This window comes from Camelus bactrianus, chromosome 34 (assembly GCF_048773025.1).
Source record: "Camelus bactrianus isolate YW-2024 breed Bactrian camel chromosome 34, ASM4877302v1, whole genome shotgun sequence".
Taxonomy (NCBI): domain Eukaryota; kingdom Metazoa; phylum Chordata; class Mammalia; order Artiodactyla; family Camelidae; genus Camelus; species Camelus bactrianus.
In genome coordinates, this window is record NC_133572.1 from 2,609,142 (window position 1) to 2,634,511 (window position 25,370).

The following is a 25,370-nucleotide window of genomic DNA, read 5'->3' on the forward strand; positions in this document are numbered from 1 at the left end:
GAGAGGAGCCGCCCTGCAGTGAGCTAACCCTCCCATCCTGTCCCCTCCCCTCTCCCCACCGCATCCCTCTTCATCCATTAGGCACGTCTGCGAGTGTGTGCTCAGGCTGACAGCGTGATTTTGGCAGACATGTCCCTGCTGGAGAGGGGAGATTTTGGCCAGGATTGCCTCCCCAGCTGGTGTGACTTCAGATTACTGACTGAAATGTCTCAGTGCCCCTTTGGTGGTCATGTGCAGATGTCTCTTTAGGAGATGGACCGAACGGGGCAGTGGGGTCTTACACCCCCGAAGTCTCTAGTTTGGGCAGGTTTGCTTGAGGTGGTGGGACCTGAGTAGCTACTTAAGTGGTGGAACCAGTAGCCCCCTCCTCTGGAGGGGGTACAGAGGAGGTTATTGAAGTCCTGCCTCCAGAAATTTTGACTCAGTAAGGCCAGAGAGGGCCCAAGCATCTGCATTTGGTACCAACACCCAAGGATTCTGAGGTGGGTGGCCTGGGCACCCCACTGCGAGAACATGGCACTGGATGGTGGTGGGGAGGCTCGGCTCAGGGGTTGCCTGGAGCCAGTAACCTCACCTTCCATACAATGATGTCTCTGCATTTGGGGGGAGTCACTTCTGTGAAATCCCTTCCATGGACCCAGAGATGATCATACTAAGTGAAGTAAGTCAGACAGAGAAAGACAAATATCATACGATGTCACTTATATGTGGAATCTAAAAAAATGACAGAAATAAACTTATTTACAAAAGAGAAAGAGATTCACAGACATAGAAAAAAAAATTTATGATTGCCAGTGAGGGGAAAGGAGGGAGGGAGGGATAAATTGGGAGTTTGGGACTGGCAGATACAAACTACTATGTACAGAAAAGATAAACAACAAGGTCCTACTGCACAGCACAGGGAACTAGATTCAATGGCTTATAGTAAGTAACCTGTGATGAAAAAGAATATGAAAAAGAATATATACATGTATAACTGAATCGCTATGCTGCACATCAGAAGCTAACACAACATTGTAAATCAGCTATCGTTCAACTTATAAAATGGGGGGAGAAAAGAAATCCCTTTCAACAAGGTACATTTTCCCCTGTAAACGCAGGCTGCTGTTGCTTTTGCAGTTACGGCAGAGATGTTCAGAGGAGTCTGACTGATGGAAGCTGGGGGAGGGGGAGGAGACGTGGAGCACGTGGTCTCTGAAGGCCCCCAGCTTCTGCATCTTCCTCTAACGGCAGAAGTCAGAGGACTTCCCGCCCCCGCCCCCTGGGTTGCATGGCGGGTCTGTTTCTCTGAGGTGCGGGTGGCTGGCTCCGTCCTGAGGAGGCGGGGAAGCAGGCCCCAGAGCTCTGTAACTGCAGCACCTCTGGCCCTCCTTCCTGCCCCCCGGGGTTAGTGTTACTGTTAGAGCCGAGGCCGTGGCTGGGAGCCCCGGGCGTGTGTGACCTGTCCTGCCCTGGGTTTTGCTAGTGTCCTGTGGCGAGAGGCTGTGGGTGGGTAGAGCTTGCCCGGGGTCCCCGTTCTGTGCGGTGCTTCTCAAGCCGGCTCCTGGTGGCTGGACGTCCTGCGGAGGGAGGGGGCTTGGAGCAGGACCTCCATGCTGCGCACTTCAAGGGGCCCTCTCCCCAGAGGACACAGTGTAACTGTCCCCTGGAGTTGGGTGGAGGCAGCCCCTCCCTGAAAGGGCTGCAGGCTGGGACACCCCTGTCTCGCCACAAAACCCTCTTCGTTCCTGGTCCTGTGGCCTTTATTTTTGGGTTTGGTGCCCAGCGGGTCACCAGACAAGTTGCAGTAGTGATGATACTGACCACAGCAAGCGAGACTGGGTTGTCCCGATACGCTTCCATCATGCGTGGGTTTGAATAGACCTAGAAATTGTCATTTAGTCAACAAGTGTTTGTGAGCATGGCTGTGAGCCTTGCTCTGTGCCAAGTCACTGGGGGCACTGAGAAGGGAGAAGGGGCTGGGGGGCTCAGAGGATGAGCTGGTCCTGGTATTTGAGGCTCCGCCCCTGCAGCCTGTCTGCATCCTTGTCTGTCTCTCTTCATCAGGTCCTGGTGGTTGGGTGCTGTGCGAGCTCTAGTGTTGCTGGAATTTCTAGGGGTAGGCAGGGTGGGGCTGGGAGTCATTCTGTTGTGGAAACCCAGGGGTCACATTCAGCAATGGAATCTGGGTGTGCCCAGTGCGGCCCTTGACTCACTTTCTCAAGGCTGGTGGATTTGAGGGTGTGGATGGGAGTTTCCGGTCCCTGCAGAGCAGGGCTGCTGTTACAGAGGATGGTCACCCTCCACCCCCAGCTCTCGAGGTCAGCACTCCTCCGTGAGTTAGCTGCTCCTGCCTCCAGCCCCGGGCCACCAGCCCGCTGTGGAGACGTGCTACAGCTGGGCCCGCAGAGCTTAAAATAGCCGTGTGAGCTGGCCGCCTTGCACGCGGGGTGCCCGCCGGAGGCGTGATGGGGCAGCTGCCTGGGGAAGGGGCACCAGTGGCTCTCACCCATGGGGTGGACAGAGTCCTTTGGGGGTTGCTCCGGGCACAGGGCTGGGGGACAAGGGGGCGGTGTGGTTGAGGGCTCAGGTATGTCTGGTGCAGAGGTGAAGCCAAGAGCTTGTCTTTCCTAAGACCTTTTAAGGGAAGGCCTCGAACCTGACCTCAGGGCCTCCCGGCAGAGTCAGAGGCCTTCAGACGCGGCATCCTGTTTGGCTCCGGCCCTTGCTGCTTGCTCAGGGTTAGCCATGTAGGGTTCCGTTCAGCCTAAGTGGGACGAGAAAGCAAGACGCAGAAGTGGGATGGGGGGCGGCTGGGCCAGGTCACAGCCTTGAGTCCCAGCCAGGCAGGCACTGACCACTGGGGCTCCGGCCCCCCTGCTGCCCCCTCCTGGGAGCAAGACAGCACCGAGAGGACTTGGTAGAGACCTCCTCCAGGCTTCCCTTCACTTGGCAACTATTAGTCGAGGACCTGCCATGTGTAAAGCTTTCCTGGCCCTGGAAACACAGCAGTTAATGAAACAGAGCAAAACCCTGCCTTCATGAAGCTTAGTTCTGGTGAGCGGGAGATCGCAAGCCATCGATTAATAAAAAAAGCAAGTTGCCTCGTCTGCTGGGGATAAGTGGTGTGGAAAGACGGGAGCGGGGTGGCACTGAGTGTGCTGGGGGAGGTCCGGAGTTGGACGGGGAGGTCCTGGAGGAGATGGCGTCAGCGGACTGTGACAGAGATGCGAGCTGACAGTGGAGACACCTCAGGGAGGGGCGTCCCAGAGGAGGGAAAGGCCAGCGCGGAGGCTTGACAGTGAGGATCAGCAGGAAGTGTGGCCCGAGTGGAGAGGGTGAGTGGGCTGGACGCGGCGGGTGTGAATGGTGACAGCACGTGAGGACTCTGTCACCCTGAGAGGGAGATGGGAAGCCGTTGGAGGGTTTTGAGCAGGGCAGGGACCTGGTCTCATCCACGTCAGAGGGCCTGTCGTACGGGAGCTGATGTCAGTGGTCTTTCTCTGGTTACTAGGCCACCCGCGGGGGACCCCAGGAGACCAGACGGAGGGCCACCCATTCCTCCCCCGTGGCCTGCTGGGTTCTTCTCCTTGCCTCGGAGTTTCTTCGGGAGGGAGGACGCTGGGCTGTTACCAGGGGTTGCTGGAACCTGTCTGTACTATGAGCCTGTCAGTAAAAGATCAGAAAATTTGCCCACAGGCTGTTACGCTGCCTGTAGCTTGAGACTGGCCGCAGTGGGAGTCCTTACACCATGGGGAGTGGCAGGCACCACAGGTCGCGGCTTGTCCCCTCAGACTGGCTGTTCAGCATGCCAGCCACTGCTGGCCCGTGGCGCCCAGTCTCCCTGGGCGGGGGTTCTGGGGGTTGGGGCTGCTGCCTGCTTTCATCGGCAGGCACCTGTGTATCTGCTGTGCGGGGCCAGAGCACAGGGGATGTGACGGCCGAGGGTGACTTGGGGAGTGCTGGGGGCACCAAAGTTTCCGCAGCATGTCCCACGGAGCGGTGATGAGGGCTTCTCTCTTGTCCCTGGCTGGGCGGTCCTGGAGCCTGGGGCCTCTCACACCACTTCTCCCCTCCCCTCCCCGCCCTCTGCGTAGGCAGGGCGGCTCTGCCCGCCTCTGGATGCAGGAGCAGGGTCCGGCACGGGCCCTGGGAAAACCACTTGGCATAAGGAGGGGTCTGGTTAGGAGGGAGGTGCTGGAGGCGCCGGTCCCAGCCCTGCCACGAAGTTGCTCAGACGAGCCCTCTGCTCCGCGGTCCTGGTCTCCTCACATGTCACTGGGATGGCCGCCCTGCTGTGTCCCCCCCACACACACGGGGTGAGGGCTGCACCTGGAACCACTGATTCCCAGTGGTCACACCGTGGCACTGGGTGTGCAGACACCTGGGGCCTCTCCTCCAGTGGGAGGGACAACCGGCATATACACACATCCTCCAGGAAGCCTTCCCAGACAGGTGGGGCCTTCCCGGGCAGGGCCTCCAGCCCTTGGCTCATGCCGTCCACTCCGGCTCATGCTCGAGCTGCCCTTTCAGCCTGTGGCTCCTCCCCCCGGTGGACACTGGATCCTCGGTGGCCTGCAGTGGGTGCAGGGAGTCTTCAGTGGTTGGGCATCAGTGTCCATGTCCGTTGTCTTTGGTGCAGCCCGTGAAGGTGCTGGCTGGTTGTCGTGTGTGTGGGTGGAAGCTCTGGGGTGCAGTACGGCCCATGGATGAAGCCCTTTCCCAGCAATGCCTCTCTGCCCCTGCCAGTCAGACCTAGCCCCCCTCTACAGATGAGGAAATGGAAGTACTCATTCATTCATTTGTTCGTTCATTAATTCAAAAACTGCTTACTCTGCTCCGAGAGCTGGAGGTCTGCAGTCCAGTTCACACAGGTGTCCGAGCAGGGCCTGCACCTGACTTCCTGCTGGATAAATGTGTGTGCCGTGCTGTCTGCGGGGACAGGGAGAGTGGGCATCCGTGGAGGATGCGAGATCAAGTGAGGGAGGGGTGGCGCCAGTGCTCAGTGCCTGTTCCTGCTGTGTCTGTCCTGTCTGGCCGAGGCTGCGGGCTGGCATTTCCTCTGGCAGTGGCATGGAGGAGGGGAAAAGCAGGTGTGCCCTGGCGCCCAGGCCGACTGGGATATGGAAGTGCCCCCTGGGGCTGGAGCCTGGGGGATGAGTGACACGCTGCCACCCAGACGCATCAGGCCTGTTGGAGCCCAGCCACATTCTCTAAGCTCCAGGCTGGACATCTGAGCTCCCGGGGTTCAGGAGGTGACCGAATCTGGCTGGTGACCCCAGAGAGGGCCTCCAGGGGGAGGACAGATGGTGGTGATCTAGCAAGGGTGAGCACCCACCAGACAGGCTGAGGGCTGGGCTGCAGGGTGTCCAATTCCTGGGTCGAGCTGAGGACGTATGGTGAATGAGGGTGAGGCTTGGGGTCTGGGAGTGAGGGCACAGGTCAGGGACTTGGGGGCACAGGCTGACAGTACAGCGCCGGTCTTGAACACCAAGCCTGAGTATTTGTCTTAAATTCCTAGGGAGCCAGAGAAGGTTTCGAGCTGGTGAGAGGGGCAGCGTGGCACCCCAGGACTCCGTCTCAGCACAGGGATGGTGGCAGCCTGTGGCAGGGTTAATTAGGAGAGGGACTGAAGGTAGGGGTCTGAGGAGGTGGGGAGCCTGGGGCGGGTGGGAGGCAGAGCTGGGCCAGCAGGAGCCTCTGTTTTCAGGGTTGTGTGTGCCGTTTGCAGCCTGGGCAGGCGTTGAGCAAGTCTGAGCCCCCCTCATGTGTGACTGGGTTACAGCAGGAATGCCCCTGGGTCAGAGCAGCTCAAGAGAGACTGTGGGAAGAACTTTCAGGAACTCTAAGAGTTTTGGTGGCCGGACCGCAGACTAAAGCATGTGGTGGGTGAGCCTTTTCACCTCGAGTACTTTGAGATGAGAACGATGCCTCCAGGCCTGGGACAGACCAGCTGCTGCTCCGAGGCCCCCTCGCCCTGGATGGCAGCCCCTTGGGCGTGGGTCAGCCGGTGGTGGGCGGAAGGGAAGTCAGTGGCAGTTGCCTCACTTTACAAAGTGGCCAGTGGAGGTTCAGAGACTCCACATGACTTCACGCCTATGAGACCTGAGTCTGCAGACAGCCCAGTTCTACCTAACAGGGGTGCCCAGGTGTGTCTCCCCCCACCTCTCGTTCCCTTCAGCTGGGGTGGCGTGTGTGTGCAGCCTCCTTACTCCCCATGGCCTCAGGGCAGGTAGGATCGGGGGAAGTGCTCTTTCTCCGTCTCATTTATAGCATCTCCCAGTGCCACATGGGTGCTGTTCTGCCTGCAGTGGTTCCAGGCTCAGTGGAGGGAGGAGGAGAGGAGGCAGCAGCTCCTGAGTCAGCGGAAGGGTCCCAGCTGCACGGGCCGGCTTGCGGGCAGGCTGGCTGCTGGGTCAGAGAGTACTGTCCTGGCCGTCAAGTCAATGCCCTCCACAGAGTGGTTCAGGGATATTGGATTTGCTGGGTCAGGAAATTCCACTGGAGCATGGCAGTAAACCTCAGCCTTCATCACACTTCCCTGTGCCTGGCGGCCTGGCCTTATCTCATCCTCCCTGAGCCACCTGCCCTCCCTGATAAGTGCTAATCACAAGCGCTTTCTTGCTCCTCTGTGTGCGCGCGTGAATGGCCCCAGGTGTGCCTGCCCCACGCAGTGGGCGAGGGCACGTCTGTCTGTCAGCACAGGGCCTTGCACAGCAGGCCCTTGGGGGGATCCGATAGAGATGCTCATTGGACTTGGGATGAAAGATGGGGCTTGTTTGGAACTTGCCTAGAGAAAAGGGCCTGGGAGCCCAGGGTGGGCAGCTCCCCGGGTGGGCCCCCAGCCTGCGGCCTCTGCTGCACCCACCCTGGGAACCTGCTCCAGGGGGAGGCGTGGGTGCCCTCCGGTGAGGCTCATTCTTCTGAGGAGTGGCTGTCACCTTGCTTGAGACCCCCACAAGCCCTCCCTCTCCGTGTGTGTGCTTGGCAGGGACTGGAGAACCCCTGCTCTGCGCCAGGGGCTGGGGTACAGAGACGCCCCCTGCCCCCGCGCCATGCCCCATGGGCCCACAGTCTGGGGGTGGGGACGTCGATGAACAGGCAGCTCTATGGTAGGACGGACTCGGGTGCTGATGCTCCAAGAAGAGGCCCTGGCCGCCTCTCCAGACCCCTCAGAGGAGGCGAGAGCAGCCGAGATGCCAGCTGGGCTGCGGAAATTAGCAGGCATGGTGCGGGAGGTTCCAAAAGCAAGTGCCAAGGTTGGGCCAGGAGGACATGGCGAGGTTCCTCTGTGGAGGTTAGCCCGGAAGGTGTCAGGGATGGCGTCGCTGGGGCTGGGTGTGGGGGACCACTGGCCGCCAGGGCCGCTTCTGCTCCAACGCCACCTCCCTTCCCAGCCCCCTTTCCGTGAGGCCTCACTCCGGCTGCAGCGTGGACGTGTCCTCCCCGGGCATCCCGGGCCCTCTTCTTCCTCTGGCTTTGCCCAGATTTTTGCCGACCAGGACCCTCTTCTTCCTGCCCTGTCCTGTCCTGCCCATCTTCCAAGAAACAAATTAGGTCCCATGCTGGGGGCTCAGAAGCCAAGTCAGGCCCAGGTGAACATTCAGGTGTCCTCAGCATGTGGACGGCATGGGGCAGATGCGGTGACAAAAGTAGGCGTGCTGGGCAGAGGAGAGGACGACCAGGACCCAGGCTGGCACCTGCCCTTAGAATCTGAGCCCAGAACACTTTGTGTCGACTATGTCTTGTCTTGCATCTTTCTCTGTTCAGTCATGATTCGATGGGGACTGGGACCATATTTACTGTAATAACTATTCTTGTTGATAATGAGAGTAGCGTCTCAATTCACTGAACATCTTCCATGTCAGATGGGCAGCGTGCATTCCATTCACAACCTTCAGTCTCTGTTTTTTACATGCTGCTCGGGAAGTGCGTGTCATCTCCATCTCATGGTTGGGGAAACTGAGATACAGAGCCAGCAAGTGGTCACTCCAGGTTACCCAGCACTTGGGTACTTCACTGCAGATGGCATTTGGACACAGATCCCCCTGGCCCCAAAGCCCGAAGTTTGCAGGACATTGTTCTCTGTGGTCAGGTCGGGCAGTGGGTACAGACTGGGGTCACTGAGGGCCTCTGAGCATATGTTGTCCTTTCTCCCAGATCCGGGCCCAGCTGCCCCACGGTTTGGGGCACTTAGGGTGTGCCGAGTGGGGCTGGCTTTGAGATGATCCCTCCCTACCTCATCTGGTTCCTCACAGGTCCCGAAGCCTCACTGAGAGCTCTCGGCCGGGTCAGGACTGGGATGGCTGGTCTGGAGCTGTGATCCGATCCTTGGAGCTGAGCTAACTGTCCACAGTATCAGCAGCGCATGCTCTGATGGGCCTGCTCACCAGTCCCTCGTAGGGTGTGGACACACGGCCGAGGTCTCTTCACGGGCAGGAGTGGCCTCCACCTTTTGGGCCTTGAGATGTGATGGCAGAATGGGGGAGTCTGCACAGGTCCACCAGGGACTTGGGGCTGGATGCAAGTGCCTTCATCAAGCTGGTCACCCAGACTGGGGAGGACCTGGAATAGCTCTGTCCTCTATCTTGTCCAGTCTCAGTCCTCTCCTTTCCCCACCTCCTGTCTTTCCTGACTCCTCCTCTCTGCTCCATGAGTTTGTGTGTATTCTTGTCTGTCTGTTTCTCCATCCGTCCCAGGCTAGGTCACATGCTGGGGATGTGGCCGTGAACAGGCTGACCATGTGGTCTCACACTCTGTTACCAAAGCTGGGCCCTTCCGTCCCTCCACTCCCTCACTAGGTCCCGATGCCCTCGACAGCCTGCTTCCCAGGAAAATCCCATACACTCTGGCTTGGGTCCCACCCTCTGGTGAGTGAGCTTGGGCTCTCGAGTGGTCCGGGGGGAGAACTTGGGGCCTGGGCCTGGTAGGCTTCCCTGCTTTCCACCTGCCAACCCATTCTGAGCACCTGCCCTGACTGAGGTGGTGACCGGGACAGGCGCCGGGGCTGACACAATGATTAAGACACAGCCCCTGCCTCCTTCAAGAAGCCCCACGGTCAAAGCAGAGGCAGGTGGGCAAACTAATTTGTCTGGACGAGGAGCTGGGGGCTGGAAGGAAAAGGATGAGCCCCTCCCCAGGGAAGAAGGTGGCGGCACCCGGCACCCGTGGGGACAGCCTGAGCGATTCATCTCTCTAATCTTCTAATGCAGATCCTCCTGCTGCAGCCAAACCCTCTTCTTTGTTTGTTTTCCTTATCAGTCTCAGAAACTAAACAAATGACAAGCAAACACAATGACCTTTAGTTCCTTTCTACCCTGACCCTTTTACCATCATGGTCACCCTTCGTGAACCCTGGCCAAGTCTGGTGACACGTGGCCCAGGAGCTGTTCAATTTCCACAGCCAATAGGAGACCTGCCCCTGTCCTAGACCCTCCTGCTGAGTGAATCTCCCTGCGAACAACCTGGGGTGTGGCCCCTGCTAGGGACCTCTCCATCCTTCTATCTCTCTCTCAAATTTATTGAGGTCATGTTGGTTTATAACATCATATAAGTTTCATGTCTATAGCATCATAGTTTGACTTCTGTGTACGCAACAGTGTGCTCACCACCAAGACTGTAGTTTCCACCCATCATGCATTTTGCCCTCCCTGCCCCCCTCCCCCTCTGATGACCACTGCTCTGTTCTCTGCGTCCACATGTTTGTTTTTGCTTGGTTTGGTTTGGTTTATTTGTTTAAAATCCCACTTATGAGGGAGTTCATATGGAATTTCTTTGACTTACTTTACCTAACTGGTGCAATTCATCCACATTGTCACAAATGGCAGGGTTTTGTCTGTTTTTATGGTGAGTTGTGTTCCATTGTCCACGTGCCACATCTTTGTCCATTCATCCCTCATCCAGCCTTCTTCCCTTTTGACACCGCTGGTAAATGGCTTGCTTAGCAATCAAAGCATTTTCTATTATTGCTGAAGAAGATCTCAATTTGGTAGTTTAAAAACTTGAGGCAAGGTGAATAAGACTCCTTTCTCCCATGATGGTGGCCCTTGTCACACATTCCTTTGGGTGGCGAGTGCCACTCTGTGTCACCCAAATTCTGGCTGAGCCGTAGAGGTGCAGGGTGCCTCAGGAGCCACACATGATGTCAGTACAGAGACACTCAGCGCACGTCCGAAAGGGGGTGTGTGCCGCCCGTCAGCTTGGATTGTGTGCGGGTGGGCGAGAGACCAAAGGCTGCAGGCCTGAGAAATGCAGGGAGGGCAGAGAGCTTGGCATTCACCCTGAAGCCCACACCCCTGCCGCTGCCAGTCAGTGGAGCTGTTACATGTTGACTTCATGCATTCACTTCTCTTCCTCCCCTCTGGGAATTCTGTACTACTGTACTTTTTCTGTGGTTTAAAAAAAAAAAAAGGGAAAGAGAAAGGCAGCTCTGCCTTGTTCACATGCTCTGAGACCCTCAAGGGCAGACTATCTTCTACCTCTTCTGAGCACGACGAGCAGTGGAGGACCAGGAGGGCAGGAGAGGTGGTGTCTCACATCACCTGTTCTCTCTGGTGGTTCCTTTTGCACCTGAGTCTAAGAAGTCAAGGCCACCAGAGCAGCTGATCTGGCCCCTCCACCCTGCTGCCAGGCCCAGTTCCTAGGCCCCCGATGCTGTCATCACATCCTGACTCCTCTGGGGGTGGGCTCTGTGAACCCCATTTTAAAGAGGAGGAAACAGCACCTCAGAAAGGCGAACTACCTTGCCCTGATCACACAGCTAAGAAAATGAGCTCAGAGTGAAGAACAGGCCTCCAGGCTCTCAGTCCAGCTGGTAAATGGTCTCTCCTGCATCAGAGAAGTAACGTTGTGAGAATGAAGTGGCAGCCATGAGCCCCTCAGGGGCTGGTCCGGCTGCAGAGCACAGGGGGCATTAGCCATTCCTGTCAGGTGGCCGGGGATCCGCCAGGACCCCTGTGCCCACCCAGGGGATAGTAAGGTGCCATGGTTGTGACACATACTGGGTGTCGTGGTTGGGCTGCTATCTGGGGAGGGGGCTCAGAATAGTAGCAGCCCTGCAGGTCCCTTTAAAGAAGCTGAACGCCCGCCCCCGGGGATGCAGGCCTGCCTCTAGCTGGGGAGGTGCAGATCCAGCAGCTCGGGGCCACCGCAACACGCCTGTGATGAGGGTTTTGAAGTTCCTCTGGTTGGAATGAATGCTCGCTCGGCCGCAGCCAGTGTGATAGCTCTATGTTCCTGCCCATGGCCTTGGTGATTAATGTCCTTCTGTCTTCCTGGCTAGAGCTTGTGTATCTGTAGGGCAGGGAGCAGCACACCTCATACCTGTTTCCCCAAGGGCCTGGCACGCTTGGCACAGAGCAGGTGGTGGGTAAATGTTTGGTGGGATCCCAGGAGGACAGTTCACACTCACATACCCGAGGGCAGGATTCGTCTATCCAGCCGTCCTGTCTAGCACCTCTCGGTAGCCAAGCACGGTGTTAGGTGCTGGGATACAGGGCCAGGGAGACACGGCGCTGCTCCAGGGGCTCTGGGCACCCTCTCACTGGTGGCAGAAGAGAGTTGCCCCCACCCCAGTCTTCTAGTCCTCTTTATTGCCAGCTGGGCACGCAGACTTTCGCACAAGCTCGGGATACTGTTGCTGTTTCATAGTAGGATGAAGGGCTCCTCCTGGATGCTCCCAAGCCCCTAGCAAGAGCACCCTTGGTGCTGTGCCCTGACCAGCCCTTATGTGCCAGTGCCGGTATCCCAGAGCACTCAGACATCACCCTTGGCGAGGCAGGATTCGGAGGGGCAAGGCAGGACCTGACCAGAGCCACCTACTCTTCTCAGCTGAGCGGGGGTCCCAGCGAGCACCGCGTCCCGCCCGGAGCGGGGAGCGGTGGAGGGGCTCGCGCAGCTGCAGGAGCCTCCGGAGCCGCTTGCGCGCGCGCGCGTGCGCGGAGGGGGCGGGGCGGGCGGCCTGGGTCGCGAGCGCCTTTCCCACACCTCGCACCTTCCCTGCGGTCCTTCTCTCTGCGCGCCCTAGCCAGACACACGTGTGCAGACGCGCGCGAGCGAGTGTGTGTGTATGTGTGTGTAGCCGGCAGACCGTGTACCCGGGTCGGACAGGCCCCGTGAGCACAGGGGGCGGCGGCCAGCTCGACCAAGGCCCCGCTTCTGTCCCTTCCAGTCCTCCCCAGCCCTTTCCTCTGGTCGCCTTGGGTCGTGGTACCTCCAGCCATTCCCCTGCCTTCCCATCCCCTTCTATCCCCCGGAAGAGACCAGCGCCTTGCGGTGAAGGTTCTGGTTCACCCCGGCTCCAGAGCCTTTGACATTTAGCGAAGCTCGCGGCGCACTGGTGTAGGCACAAGGCAGAACGCTAATCCCATTAAAGCTGTGGTGTCATCCGGGAGGGGAGGCTGCCCCCCGCAGGCCTCGCGCTCATTGGCCGAATGCAAACCAGAGGGCGGGGCAGAGGCCCGGGGAGGGGGCTCCGGCGGTTTCGGAGTCCGGAGTCGGGAGTCGGGCCGGGATTTAGCAGGGGGAGCCCAGCGGTTGCAGCTGCGGCGGATCCCTCGGCACTGCCCGCCGCGCGCCCGGGCAGCCCAGGGCCGGGGGCGGCTCGGCAAAGTCGCGGGACAAGAGGAGGCGGGCGCCGGCAAAGTGGCCGAGCCGGCCGGGCCGGGAGAGGTGTGCCCGGGAGCCTTGAGCCCGGCGCCCTGGTGCCTCGCGTGGAGCGGCGGTGCGCCCGGGAGGCGAGCTGAAGCTCTGGAACGAGAAATCAAGTCGCAGCCTCCCCAAAGACGCTAAGTTACGCAGCCAGCCGGTGTCCCGGGAGCGCGCTTGGAGCCGCGCGGCAGAGCCCTCCCGGGCTGGCCGGCGGGGAGCGGGGCGCCGGTCCCCGAGCGCGGGATCCGGCCGGCAGTGCGCCCCGGGACTGAGCGGGGGCGTGCAAGGCTCCTCCGATCCGCCCGCCGCCCGCGCGCGACTCGGGCGCCCCCTCGGTCCCACTCCGGGAGCGATGCCCCCCGCCCCCCGTGCCCCCCGGGAGCGACGCGAGCATGGAGAAGTCGAGTAGCGAGGATTCTTCGATCCACCGGAGTCCATCTTTGGACAGCAAGGACTCGGACTTTGCCAAGCCGTCCACCTCGGGCCGCCCGTTTGGCCGCGGCTTCACGGCCGGCGCTTTCTACGGCACCGCGGGCTCCCGCGGCCAGAGCCGCGCCGAGGCTGGCGTGAAGACTGACAAGTACAATGCACCCAGAGGCAGCAAGTACGTGGTGTTTTACCTGGACCTGTCCTTTGTTTTCCTCCTAGAATTTAAGAAGTGCAACATGGCCAGGGGCTGCCTCTGCTGCTTGAAGTACATGATGTTCCTCTTCAATCTGATGTTCTGGGTAAGTCGTTCCGTGTCTCTGTCTCTTGCCCCCGCTCTTCCTTGCTTAAGCACAGTACCCTCTTTCTCTTCGGAGCTGCATTGCTCTGCTCTCTGCGCAACGGTAAGTGGGGTTTTTGAAAACCACCCCCAGCCCCCCTCGCCTTTCATGCATCTCTCTCTTCCTTTCTCTCTCCTCGTGGCTGAATGGAGGCTGCAACTTGCCTGTGTTCCAGGAAAAGACTTGCTCTGCTCCTAGGAGGCTGCTGAAGTTTGCCACCACCTCCTTCCCCTATAAGACAGCCTTTCTGGAAGTGCCTCCAACTGCAGAATCTGCAGAAATAGGTGTGGGGTCGGAATTTTTAACAGCTGTGACCTTGAGTTGAATTCAGGCAGAAGTGCGGATGGTTTTCTGAGTTTCTTCTCGTGTTCCTCCTGAACACAGTCTGCAGCATTTTATGGGCAGGAGGTGGGGGAGTGGTAGCGGTCACACCCTCCCGCTCCTTTCAGTGAATCCCAGGAAAGGGAGGAGGAGCCCCTGAGCCAGGCTCAGGGACCCTCTTGATGGCCTGCAGATATGCCCCCGAGTTAGGGCTCGTGTGTGGCGAGAGAGGGCGTGGGAGGGATGCTGCCATTGGGTGGCGGCAGCTGCTTTTGAGGGATTGCAGTGAACTGGGCGGGGAGCGAGCTGGCCATGTGCTCCCACCATGGAACTGGTCTCCGGGAGCCCCAGAGACTGGAAGGGACCAAGGGATGCCCCCATCCTTGGTGAGAGATGATGTTCTAGGGAAGGTGTCAGTGGTGAGGGGGCAGCTTGGAAGGCCGTCTCTGTGCACGTGTGTGCGTGAGCAATACTAGTTAGGCAAATTTGAAAACTTCTTAAATTCACATCTAATTGTTCCGTCATCCCAAATTCTGTCTCCGCCTTTCTTCACCAGAGCCCAGATATAGTCAGCACAGATGTTTGGCTCTGCCCCAGGGCCTGTCTCCTGCCTGCTGGAGGCTGTCAGCTAGCTGCCCACGGTCCAGGAGGAGCACTGGGGCAGGAGTCACAGTGCAGTGGGCTGGAGGTGGTGTGCTTTGAGGTCCAACACTTGTGTGGAGTGACCTACCTTAACTGACAAACTTTTGTAGGTGTGTATGGGTGGGGTGACTTTTCCCATAGAAGGGGAGAGCTCAGGCCTGGGTGGGAAGAAGACTGGGCTCTGGCTTTGGTTCTGTGTTAGCTTTTAGTGTGTGACCTTGGGCAAGTCACTTTATCCCTTAAGGACTGGGTTTCCCGTCCAGTCCAATGGGGGGCGGTCATGATGGTCTCCCTCATAGCCTTATCTCATTAGTTATGGGAAGTCCTGCGTCCTTGCCTTCTCTCTGGGGAGGGAGCCCCCTCCCCTTCTCTTCCGAGGAGCCTGGTCTGAAATCTTTGGGGTTGCGTTTCCCCAGATGTCTCCATGGTCAGGGCCCTCTGTCGCTGCTGTTACGATGTTTCCTGTCCTGTGGCGAGGGTTCTGTGGAGACTGGGGCAGAACTGTTGGAACGTCAGGAATGATCCTGTGGCTGCCTTTGGGCAAGTGCTCCTGGTCCTCTGGCCCGTTTGCCACCATCAGTGTCAGCCCAGCACCGGTGTGTATTTCTCTGGTGCCAGCAGATTTACATGAATGCTGCCCGTTTATTCCGCACAGCTTTCCTCTCTGTCCTTGTTCATAGTCTCCAGCTACCTTTTGACCTTTCTGCCTTGCCCTTCTCTTGCTGGAAAGACCCTCCTGGGATGCTCAGTGCACCGGCCAGTACCTCCCACTCAGCCGCTCTCCTCCCCACCCCCACCCCGCCACCTGCTGGCCATAGTAGGTATAACTGGCTGTCTCCTCTCCTCCAGGATGGTCCCAGCTTAGTTCAGGGACCTCCCCACTCACTAGCACCGTTGTGTCCTGTTCGTAGAAGGCGCTGGTTGCGTGTTTGTGAGTGAATGAGTGGATGGCCAGCGCAGTAAACCCACATTACTGTGGTAAGGATTCCCCAGTCCTACTGGTAGAGAAGACACGTTAGTTCTCTGACTTGCTTGTGATGAAGGCTGTGGGGCGAGGATTGACTTTCCATCTTCCTGAGTTTCACCAGCTGGTCGGTGGAATGGTCTTCCTTTTTGGTCATAGTGAGAGAACTTGCTCTCTCTTCCTAATAAGAAGGAATCTGCTAATTCTGCTTACCAGGCAAGGAGTCACCCTCTCCTGGCCTCTGACTTTTCTGATTACTCAGTATTTTCTGAATCCCCATGACATGCTACGAGCTGGGAAAATCTGTGGGTCTTAGTCCCAGTTCTTTTATGCTAGTAGCGTGTGAGATGATGAAACAGACGTGGAGAGAGACGTAGTAGCGTGTGAGAGGCGAAATGAGACTTGGGAGAGATGGAAAATTTAGCAAAAGAGAAACGATGCTTGTGTTTGCCTCTGCATGTATCGGGGGGTGGAGGAGCAGGTGCTGGCCGGAATTTGGGCATGTGGGCCCCAGTGTTCCACGCGGACAAAGCCTTCCTGCAGGACGTGCTTGGGCCTGGTATGGGAGGAGGGGCAGAAGGGAAAGGGCAGAGGCGCTCAGCCGAAAGCAGGTGGGTGTGCTGATGAGGCAGGGCCCCGGGGAGGGGAAGACGGAGGTGAGTGAGAGGGTTGGGGGGGGAGGTGGGAAGTGTGCAGGGCTGGTCAGTGCCGAGCCCTCTGGGACCCGGAGCAGTTGGTAGCAATTATGTAGCCATCACTTTCTAGTCTCATGGCTCTGATCCCCAAAGAAGGCGTTTCTGAGGCATCAGAGTGGAGCCTGAGGCCTGCATTCAGGAGCTGGAGATCTTCCCACAGACCCTGAAGCCCACCTGGTAGTTTTCCAAGTCCACTACTGCCACCTCACCCCCAGCCTGCGGGCCGGGGAGGCTTCCCCCGCCCAGGAGAGGTGCAGCTGTCCACAGGCAGCCCCTTGCAGGCCCCAGCGGCCCGGTTGCTCGCCGCCAGGCGGAGCTTTTAGAGTATTGGTATCTGCAGGGCCTGGGTGACATCACCGGGGGCAGGACGGAGGCGGAGCTGTGTGGCCAGCCTCCTCCTCCTGCTTACCCAGGGAAGGGCAGGTGCCTTGCAGGCTGCTGGGCGCCTGCCTGCTGGAAGAGGGGGAGGTGTCCAGGTCTGCCCTGGACTGCCGACCGGGACCAGCCAGTGCTAGCCAGGTTGGCGCCCAGGGCAACATTTCTGAGGGCCTAATATAGATGGTGGGGTAGCTGAGGGGAGTCATCCTGCCTGGCTGGGTCCCACCTCCTCTTCCCCCTGCATGCCCCACCCTGATCCTCAGAACCCAAGAGAATGCTGGCTTCTAGATGGATAGGAAATAGGGGGCCTGAACTGGGACAGAAGTTTCCCCATCCCGAGGGGCCTGTGCATGAGTAATCCAACCCACCCAACGTGTTTCTCCTTATGGGGGTGTTTCCCTCCGTCAGCCCCATCTCAGTCCTCACGGGCCATCTGGTGGAGTACTCCAGGCATAGATTAAGCAAATCTAAGCCCCTCCGGGGGGGGGGCACAAAAGGCTCACAGCTTTTAACTCTGAGTAGGGGGAGAGAGTATAGGGCTGAGTGCTGGGGGCCTCTGTCTCTTTTTTGGGACAGCGAATTGTGATCCCAGCCCAGCTTCTCCCAACCCAAATCGAGTTCCGGTCTGATTTGGGAAAGGGGGAAGCTGGGGTAGGGCTGGGGTTGCTGGCCTACCTGCCATTCAGGGTAATGGTCACTTTTCATGCTTGCCAGTAGAGCTGTCCCTTCACTTTAAATCATGGCTGGCAAAGCAGTGACATTCTGGCCTCACTGGAAAGGCTGTTCCTTGTGGATTGCTCCCTTAATAAAGGCCAATTAGCCAAGAAGGCAGTGTTCAGTGTGGCTGCCGGAGCAAGAGAAAGGTTGGCACAGGGCTGCTGGGCTGGGTGCCGGGTGGGCGCCCTGATTAACCTCCCCTAAGTGAGGGCAGGCCTTTGCGGCTCGGCCCCTCTCAGACCGTTTACTTGTCCTCTGGGTGCGGGCAGCTTGGTCATGGCTCTCCAGCCGCACCTGAACACGCGTTCAGTGCTGGCTTGGCCCTGCTCTGGGCACCTCTGTGGACGCCATGGCTCCTCCGTGGTCCGTGGTACCCAGGACAGGATCTGTGCACAATCAGTGCTGGGCAGCCTGGCGTGTCCTGAGTCTGGGCTGCCTTCTGTCTGGGAATGGAATTTGGAGGGGATGCTGAGGGGTCTGAATGGGATCTGAACAGGTTCAGGCCTGGCCTCTCCAAACAGGAGGTGCCGGCCAAGCCGGGCAGCAAGAGGCATGTAGGGGCTCCTGGAGTGCTCAGGTGTGAGGCATCCTGCCGGCTCCCCAGAGGGCGGTGACAAGTAGGTCCCTGGGGTGGGGCAGGCATGGCTCTGCTGGGGGACGTGGGTCAGATGGAGGGCCAGGCGGATGCCCCGGGACCCCGGAACGTGGCCGTGAAGGAATGCCGGCTTTGTGTTCGCTTCCTTTCCAAAGCATTAAAAATTAAACTTCCTTGTCTTGATAGCTATTTTTAAATCATGTCAGAGCCAGCCTTGTGTCAGTCAGGAGGGGGTGGGGAGGGAGAGGGCGGAGAAGAGAAAGTCCCGCTGGGACAGGAGGAACACTGTCACTTTGCTGAGGAGAGGGCCACACGTCTGTCCCCCATCCCACTGCCACTGGGCAGCACAGAAAGGAGACCTCCTCCACAGGCTTCTCTGAGGATGGGGGCCTCACCGTCCCCTCTGGTGCCTCCCTGTGCCTGGCTGCCCTTGGCTGAACTTGGCGGCGGGCTGTGGGGCTTACTGGGCTACGGGGTCCCAATGGGGCCCATTCACTCATGCCACAACTATTTCCTGAATGCCCGCTGCATGCGCAGGAGCCTCCAGTGCTGGGGACGGGCTGACTGGGCTAGCACAGGGCAGATCGGCTTTCTCGGGCCAGGAAGTCGCGGAATGGAGAGGTCATCCTGCTCGTCATCTGCTGAGTTTGAACACAGGGCTGCGAAGCAGGAGTGAGAGCGTTCTGGGCAGGGGCAGCAGCAGGCCTGCACCGGCGTCCCGGGGCCTGACCTGGCCCATCCTTTCCTTCCTCACCTCTCTGGTAAAAGGTTTGCATCCAGCAGAAATAAAGGGGGGAGGAACACAGCCTGTGTTTCTTAGGAGTATCCAAGTTTGGAAAAAAGAATTAGTGAATTATGTTTTTTCTGTTTCTTCTATTGAAAGGGCTGATTGGGTGCTCTGTGGCGAGTGTGCTCGGTGTGCGTTTACTGAGCACCTGCTGTAAGCCAGGTTCCCTGCAGGAGTCAGACATATAAACAGGTGATTACAGTTTTGTGCTGTAGGGCTCAGTAGAACTACTTAGCAGAGCAGTTAGCACTGCTTAAGAGCGACGAGATACAGGGTGACAGAGGCACCGCTGCATTTTGATGGATGAATAGGAGTTTGCTAGGTAGATGAGGATGGGGGTCGGGGCCAGGGAGAAGGGTGGTCCAGACGGAGCCTCCTGCACGTGTGAGATGGGCTGAAACCACGGAAGCAAGGGGAGGTATCTGCTGGGTGGTCCCCATGGTGCATGGCTTCTCGGGGCGGTGAACTGGCCCGGTTCTGAGGACAAGGGGCTGCGGGTGCTCTGAGTTGGTCTGCAGGGCTCCGAGGAGAGGGATATTTTGCTTTTCTGGAGGAGGCCACCATGACAGGTCTTACTGTGCCGCTCAGGCCTCGAGCTGTCGCTTTAGGTAATCCAGCTCACAGGACACCCGTCCCCTCCCCTCGGCCTCTGCCTTCCAGCTGCGACAACATGCCCGCTTATGGGGCTCCAGTTAGGAAGCTTTGAAGCGGAGGGAAGTCCATCAGGCAGAATTAAGTCTTCTGAGCCAGCTTTGTCCCTGCTGAAGCTAATCTGCCGGCAGGAGTGACTGGGGTGGAGGCAGGGATGTTAAAATGGCACGTGGTGGGGGTAGAGCTCAGTGGTAGAGCGTTTGCTTAGTGCGCGAGGTTCCCAGGGGACCTGGAATCTCTTTTAGCGTGGTCGGTCGTCTCTTCTGTTCGATGGGTTCTGCCTCCTCCTCCCTTGGGCCTGGCAAACGTTGATGCCTGTCAGGAGACCCAGTGAGGGCTGCAGTGGGGTTTCAAATCCTCTCCCTCGCTGCGTTGGGCAACTCGGCACCAGCAGGAGGCCCTGTTTAGGTACCTAGTGGTGGAGTGACTGCCTTCAGAGACCTTCCTGTCTGCTCTGGGTTCTTCCTGAGGGTGTAGGTTCATATCAGCCAGGCAGCTCTGTACACGAACAGAGGCCGTGGGCCTTGGCCCACTGACCTGCTGCCTCAGAGTCGCCAGGAATGAGGCCTGTGTCCTGGAGCGTTGCTTCCCCTCTTGGTCCTGGGATTCCTCATGAGTGGCAGCATCACGTGTACCGCAGGGCCGTGACGGGGCCCAGGTGAGGCCGCACGGGCATCATGCAGGTACTGGCGCTCAGTGCTGAGTGGCCGCAGGAACTGTCACTGTCCTCCTGCAGGGAGAGGAGAGGGTGGGCACAGGTGCCTGGGGGCTGGCGTGACAGTGCCGGGCGGGGGTTTGGAGCCTTGTTAGGCTGGGGACAGTTCTGGATGTCCTCTAGTCTCAGGGATATGTGGGAGAAGCAGGGAGGCAGCTCTGTCCGAATGGAGGACAGGGGTAGAAAGCAGTGGTCCCAGACCCCGGGGCCTGCAGCTGCCTGCCGCACTGGACCCTCCCCTGCCTCCCTGTGCTCCTGGTGTGATGAATCGGGCCAGCTGGGCCTGTGTTTACAGGGCAGGGTCCTGTGGGACCCCCGAGGGCAGGTCCCGCCTGCTGGCACACTCAAGCTGCCTGCTGGGCAGCTTGGCCATGACCTGAGCTGACAACAGACAGGCCCTGGGGGCTCCAGGTCACTTTACTAACCAGAAAAATGATCGCTTAAAACTTTTTTCAAACTGTAAACTGTATCACGTCTAAATTCATATAGTTTAAAAATTTATATAACAAACACGTACCCACTATGTGGTTTAAGAAACGAAACATTCCCCTCGAAGCTCTGTGTGGCCCTCCCTGCACACGCCCCGGCATCTTTCCTGGAGAGAATCGTTCTCCTTACGTTTTGTGTTAAGCGTATTTCTTTATATACTTTCCGCATGTGTAGGCATCTTTAAAAAGCACATCATTTGGTTTGGCTCGTTTTTAAAATTTGATAGATAGAAGCATTGGGAACTTTTTAACATTCGGCGCTACGCTTATCGATTCACACGTGTGATGAGAGCGTGCGTTTGCACCGCTCCGTGGGGGTCCCTTATGTGAACCTGCTGCTGTGTGTTTGGTCGGCGATGGCATTCTGGTTGCTTCCTTCTTTTCAGACACGCTTCTGGGAACCTCCTGGTATGAGCCTCCTGGCGCACGCATGTGGGCGCGTCTCTGGGCAGCACTTCCCAAAGTGTCTGTGCGGGAGCAGCTCTTTTCCCTGCAGCTCCGAGGCGTGGCTCCGCCGCGCGTGACCGGTACCCAGCTCAGGCCACAGGGGCTCCCCTGCACGCGTATGAGCTCGTGGATCACGCACTGGAATGTTCTGGTCATATCGAATGGCTGTGAAGTCCCTCAGCATTGAGCACATCCGTGGACCACACTTGGAGAACTGCTTCAGGGTCCGTAGCAAGGAATGGCACTGCTGAGTTTTAGCATCTGTACGATTCTGCTTGATCAGAGAATGCCAGGTTGTTTTCCAAAGTGGATGTATCAATTGACATTTCCACCAGTGGAATGGCGATTAAAAATGGAAAGTTTTGGGCATTCTCCAGTCCAGTGGGTGTAAAATGCTATGCTATGTTTTAAATTTGCATCTCTCTGACGACTAGTGAACATCTGCTCACAGATTTATCCGCCATTTTTCTCTGAATGCCTGTTGATGCTTTTGTCCATTTTCCTATTGAGTTGTTTGCTTTTTCCTACTAATTTTTAGGAGTTTTATTTATGTTCTGGATTCTCATCTGTTGTCATCTAAGTGCACCACAAACATAGTTTACACTTCCAGTGTGTAGCTTGTCCTGTCCCTTTCTTCAGAGGTTTGATAAACAAATTCTTCCAATTAATATAGTCAAACTTATCAGCCTCTTTTCTTTGTGAGATTGTACTTTTTATGTATTATTTAAGAAATACATAGTATCTCGGGGACGTCTTGAAGTCCCTGGTAATAGGACAGTGCTTGTCACAACATAATCGGCACTTGTGAATTTTTGAACGAATGAGTGAGTGATCAAAGATGACTCCCTACATTTATTTATGAGAACTTTTCTTTTCACATTTAAGCGCTTGGTAGATCTGGAATTCATACCTGTGAGTGACGTGAGCAGGGCTCCGACCCCTCTTCCCCACACAGCAGATGAGCTGTCCGAGCCCCGCCGACTGGCCGGGCCCGTCTCCCCACTGACCTGTGTGTTCCGGCTGCACCACACAGCTTTCCCTGTGCTACGCTTTTTTTTTTTTTTAATTGCAGTATAGTCAGTTTACAATGCTGCGTCCATTTCTGGTGTGCAGCATCATGGTTCGGCCATGTGTATACATACGTATATTCCTTTTCATATTCTTTTTCATTATAGGTCATTACAGCATGTTGAATATAGTTCCCTGTGCTGTACAGTATGAACTTGTTGTTTATCTATTTTACATGTAGCAGTTAGTATCTGCACATCTCGAACTCCCAGTTTACCCCTCCCCACCCCCTTTCCCCCTGGTAACCGTGAGTTTGTTCTCTATGCCTGTGACACACTGTCTTGATTATCACCGCTTTATAGTAAGTCTGCGTCAGTAGGTGGGTGTACCTACTCATCTTGTACTTTTCCAGAATGTTCTGGCTATTCGTGGCCCCCCTCACTTTTTTTTTTTTTTGGCTCTTTGTTCTTTTGTGTAAGTTTTGGCATCAGTTTGTCTAATTTCACCAGAGATCAATCGATCAGCTCCGCCCCCTCCCCAGCCCCGTCGGTCTTTTCAGTGGCCTTTCATTGAGTCTGTTGATCAGCTTGGGAGAACTGCCGCCTTTGTGTTGCATTCACGCGTATAAATTGTATTCCCGTCGTGTGCCTCTCTTCACTGGCATGGTTTACTCCGCGTATTAGGCCTCTTTAATTGTGTTCTCCGTGGAGGTCTCATATGTCTTTAAGTGCGGGCCTTGGACTCTCCGTCCTGGGCTAGGGCCCCCTCTCCCCTCAGTGCAGCAGGTCTCCTGTGCACACGAGACAGAGAAGATGGGAGGCCAGGGACGCGGCAGCCCCTCCGGCCACTCCCCGTCATGGAGCGGCCAAGCCTGGAGCTGGGCACGTCCCTAGGTCACCTCATTTCCCTCCGTCTCCGATGACAAGAAGAGTGACTCCTCCCATCTCGCCTCCGAGGAGATGGGACCTCTGAGAGGTTAGGGGTTTTGTGCCAGGTCCCTGAGCTGGAAAGGGAAAGAGCTGGGCTTTGAACCCAGGCCACGCGGTCCCTGAAGCCCATGTTCTGTCTGCGTCCATCTCTGGAAAGTCATCCTGGTCCAGCCCCTTCCCCTGCCCACTTTAGAGGGTCCCGTGCCTGCAGTTTAGTGCTGTGATGACGGGTCCAGAGCGATGCACATTTGGATAGGACTCGGTGGACCACTTGTCTTCCTTCCGCTGGTCCCAGCCCCAAACAGAAGTGGGTGAGAAGGTGAGTGGTCCTCAGGGATTTCTCAGATCAATGGACCGTCAGCTGTGCACAGGGTAGGTTTCTTGATCTACTTCTGTGCCTTTTAGGAGAGCACCCTGGACCGAAAACGATTTTTTCCACAGCCTCCCAAGCGTGACCCTGCGTGTGGTGCTGTTGAGTATTTTGGATTCCGCTTACGTCCTAACAGCAGGGTTTACCGCTGTCGCTTTACAGTCCTGCTTTAGTATTTTGTGGCTCGTTCCGCCTTCTGCTAGCATCGTCCAGGCCCTTTAAATCACGCAGCTCCTGGGAGTGGGCAGTGGCGTCTGTGCGTATTTGGGGACGGTGAGGCTGGAGGCGTTGTCACCCAAGGCCACGGGCAGGAGGAGGTGCGTGTCAGGGGCCTGTGTCCTGCCGCTTTGCCTTGTTTGCTCATAGTAGGTGCTCAGGAGATGTGCTGATTTGTGGGCTGACTGTGAGCTGCGCTGGGATGCTCGGAGAGGGTAGGGCCTTGGGCAGACATGGTGAGATGCCCCTTGCAGGGGATCCCCTATAAAGAACAGTTGGGGTTTACCTCAAGGAAAGGCTCCAGGCAATGGGGCAGCTGTACTGGCCTCTCCCTGGCAGATCCCACTTAGCCAGGCAGGACCCCTGTGGCCCCCGTACTCACTGGCTTGGAAGGTGGCTTGGTGACCATCATCTTGTTCTAGCAGGCCCCTTGTGTGTCCCCCTACCCTGGCGGTTCACGTACAGTGTTCTCCCGAGGACCCTGGGAAATACCGTCACCTTCATGGTGCTTATCTCCCAGGAGCTGAGGACCACTAGAGTCTGGCATTTGGGCCCATGGCTGCCATGTGCCCTGCGACCTGGCTCAGAGTGGGCCCCTGGCGCGGGTGGTCATGACTTGGTTACTCCACAATGATGGAGGAGGGTGCAGATGATGCCAGCTGTCACTCTGTGCCTCAGTTTCCCTTTCCGTGGGGAGTTAAGAGTAAAGTGGGGCGGTTTGAGAAACGGTTCTGGTGCGAGAAAGGAGCAGGAGGAGGCTGTGAAAGGAACAGTGAAGGAGGGAAGGTTGGGTTGGGTTCATCCTCCGGGAGAAGAGGAGCAAGGGAACGGGTTTAAGTGGGTCTCTCTGTGTCAGAGCCTGAGGCTGTGTGTGAGGGGGGCTGCTGGGCAGATCGGTACAGAACCCCCAGACCAAACCTGACCCGGGCTCCACATGGCTTGTGTTTGAGTCAGATGGAGTGGCGCCTTCTCCTGCCCTCTGCTCCCCTGCCCCCCGCACCCAGGGCAGGGAAGTCCCTTTCAGAAGTCTCAGCACGCAGGACCCCGTGGTCCAGAGTAGGAGCCAGAAGGGGTGGGGTCAGGGGGTCGCTGGTGTGTGTCTGTCTCTGGGTGAAGATTCCGTGGTAGCACGGAGGTGGGGCAAGTGTCTGAAGGTTTTTAAATGTCCTTGTCCTCCACTGGTCTGATTCTGCATCTCATCTTCCCCTGAGATACCCGAGCTTCCTGTATGTACGTGTATCTGTGTGTGTGGACATATGCATACAAACACTGTGCAGTATTTTAAAAATTATATAATTTCTATGTATTTGTATCTTCAATTTCAACTGTAACACTGGAACTTACATATCTGAAATGTAAATTTCAGAAAAAAAAACTTAGACTGCCCTCTTAACCATCATAACTGTAAAATAAAGTTCCTAGTAGTACTTTGTTATGAAACACACGTCATACAGTATTTATGTACAAACGTACATGCATGACTACGTAAACATTTAAAAACGGATTTACAGTGTAATTATGCGTGTCTATATTTACATATTTATGAATATGTGTGTTTAGTGAGACTCCCTCCAAGGGTGTGTGGCCGTCCTCATCTGAGCGTCCCCAGCGCTAATGGATTCTGGGTGAGCTGAGGCTCTCAGATGGCAAGGACTGCACACAGGCGTGGCTGACCTGGGAGCACGGAATGTCTCTCCCCATTTGTCTCTGTCTGTGAACAGTCCCTGGCAGTGTTTGGCATCTGGGGACAAATCAGTTTAGCAGACCCCTCTTGTTCTTGCCGGCCCGGCTTTCTTTTCCCTTGTCTGGGTACCTGCCCTCCTGCTTTCTCCCTGCAAGTCTGTCAGTATCTATGAAGGAGCTGAGGTTTGCTCACAGGCCAGAAAGGAACGTTAAGCAGCAGGCCACACATGGGCCAGGAGCCCGGGCTGTGCCGGGGGCCCAGGTACCAGGTGCTGACGGTGAGCTTGGTCCTGCGGACTGTCCGGATCCATCAGTCCTGCTGTTTTGAGCCCTTGGATCTCATGGCCCAAGAGTTGGCCTCCTGGGAGAG

The 25,370-nt window shown here is 57.1% G+C and overlaps 1 protein-coding gene across 2 annotated transcripts in view; it reads left to right on the forward strand.

Annotated features, from left to right (window-relative positions):
- Positions 1-25,370, forward strand: part of TSPAN9 (tetraspanin 9) — a 167,099-nt gene that overhangs the window by 81,053 nt on the left and 60,676 nt on the right. Inside the window, exon 3 of one of the 2 annotated variants that reach the window (XM_074357607.1) lies at positions 13,276-13,355. In XM_074357607.1, coding sequence (XP_074213708.1) covers positions 13,276-13,355 — 80 coding nt within the window. Of the gene's footprint in view, positions 1-12,484; positions 13,356-25,370 lie in introns of those variants that run through there. The other variant, XM_074357606.1, reaches the window with a different exon arrangement.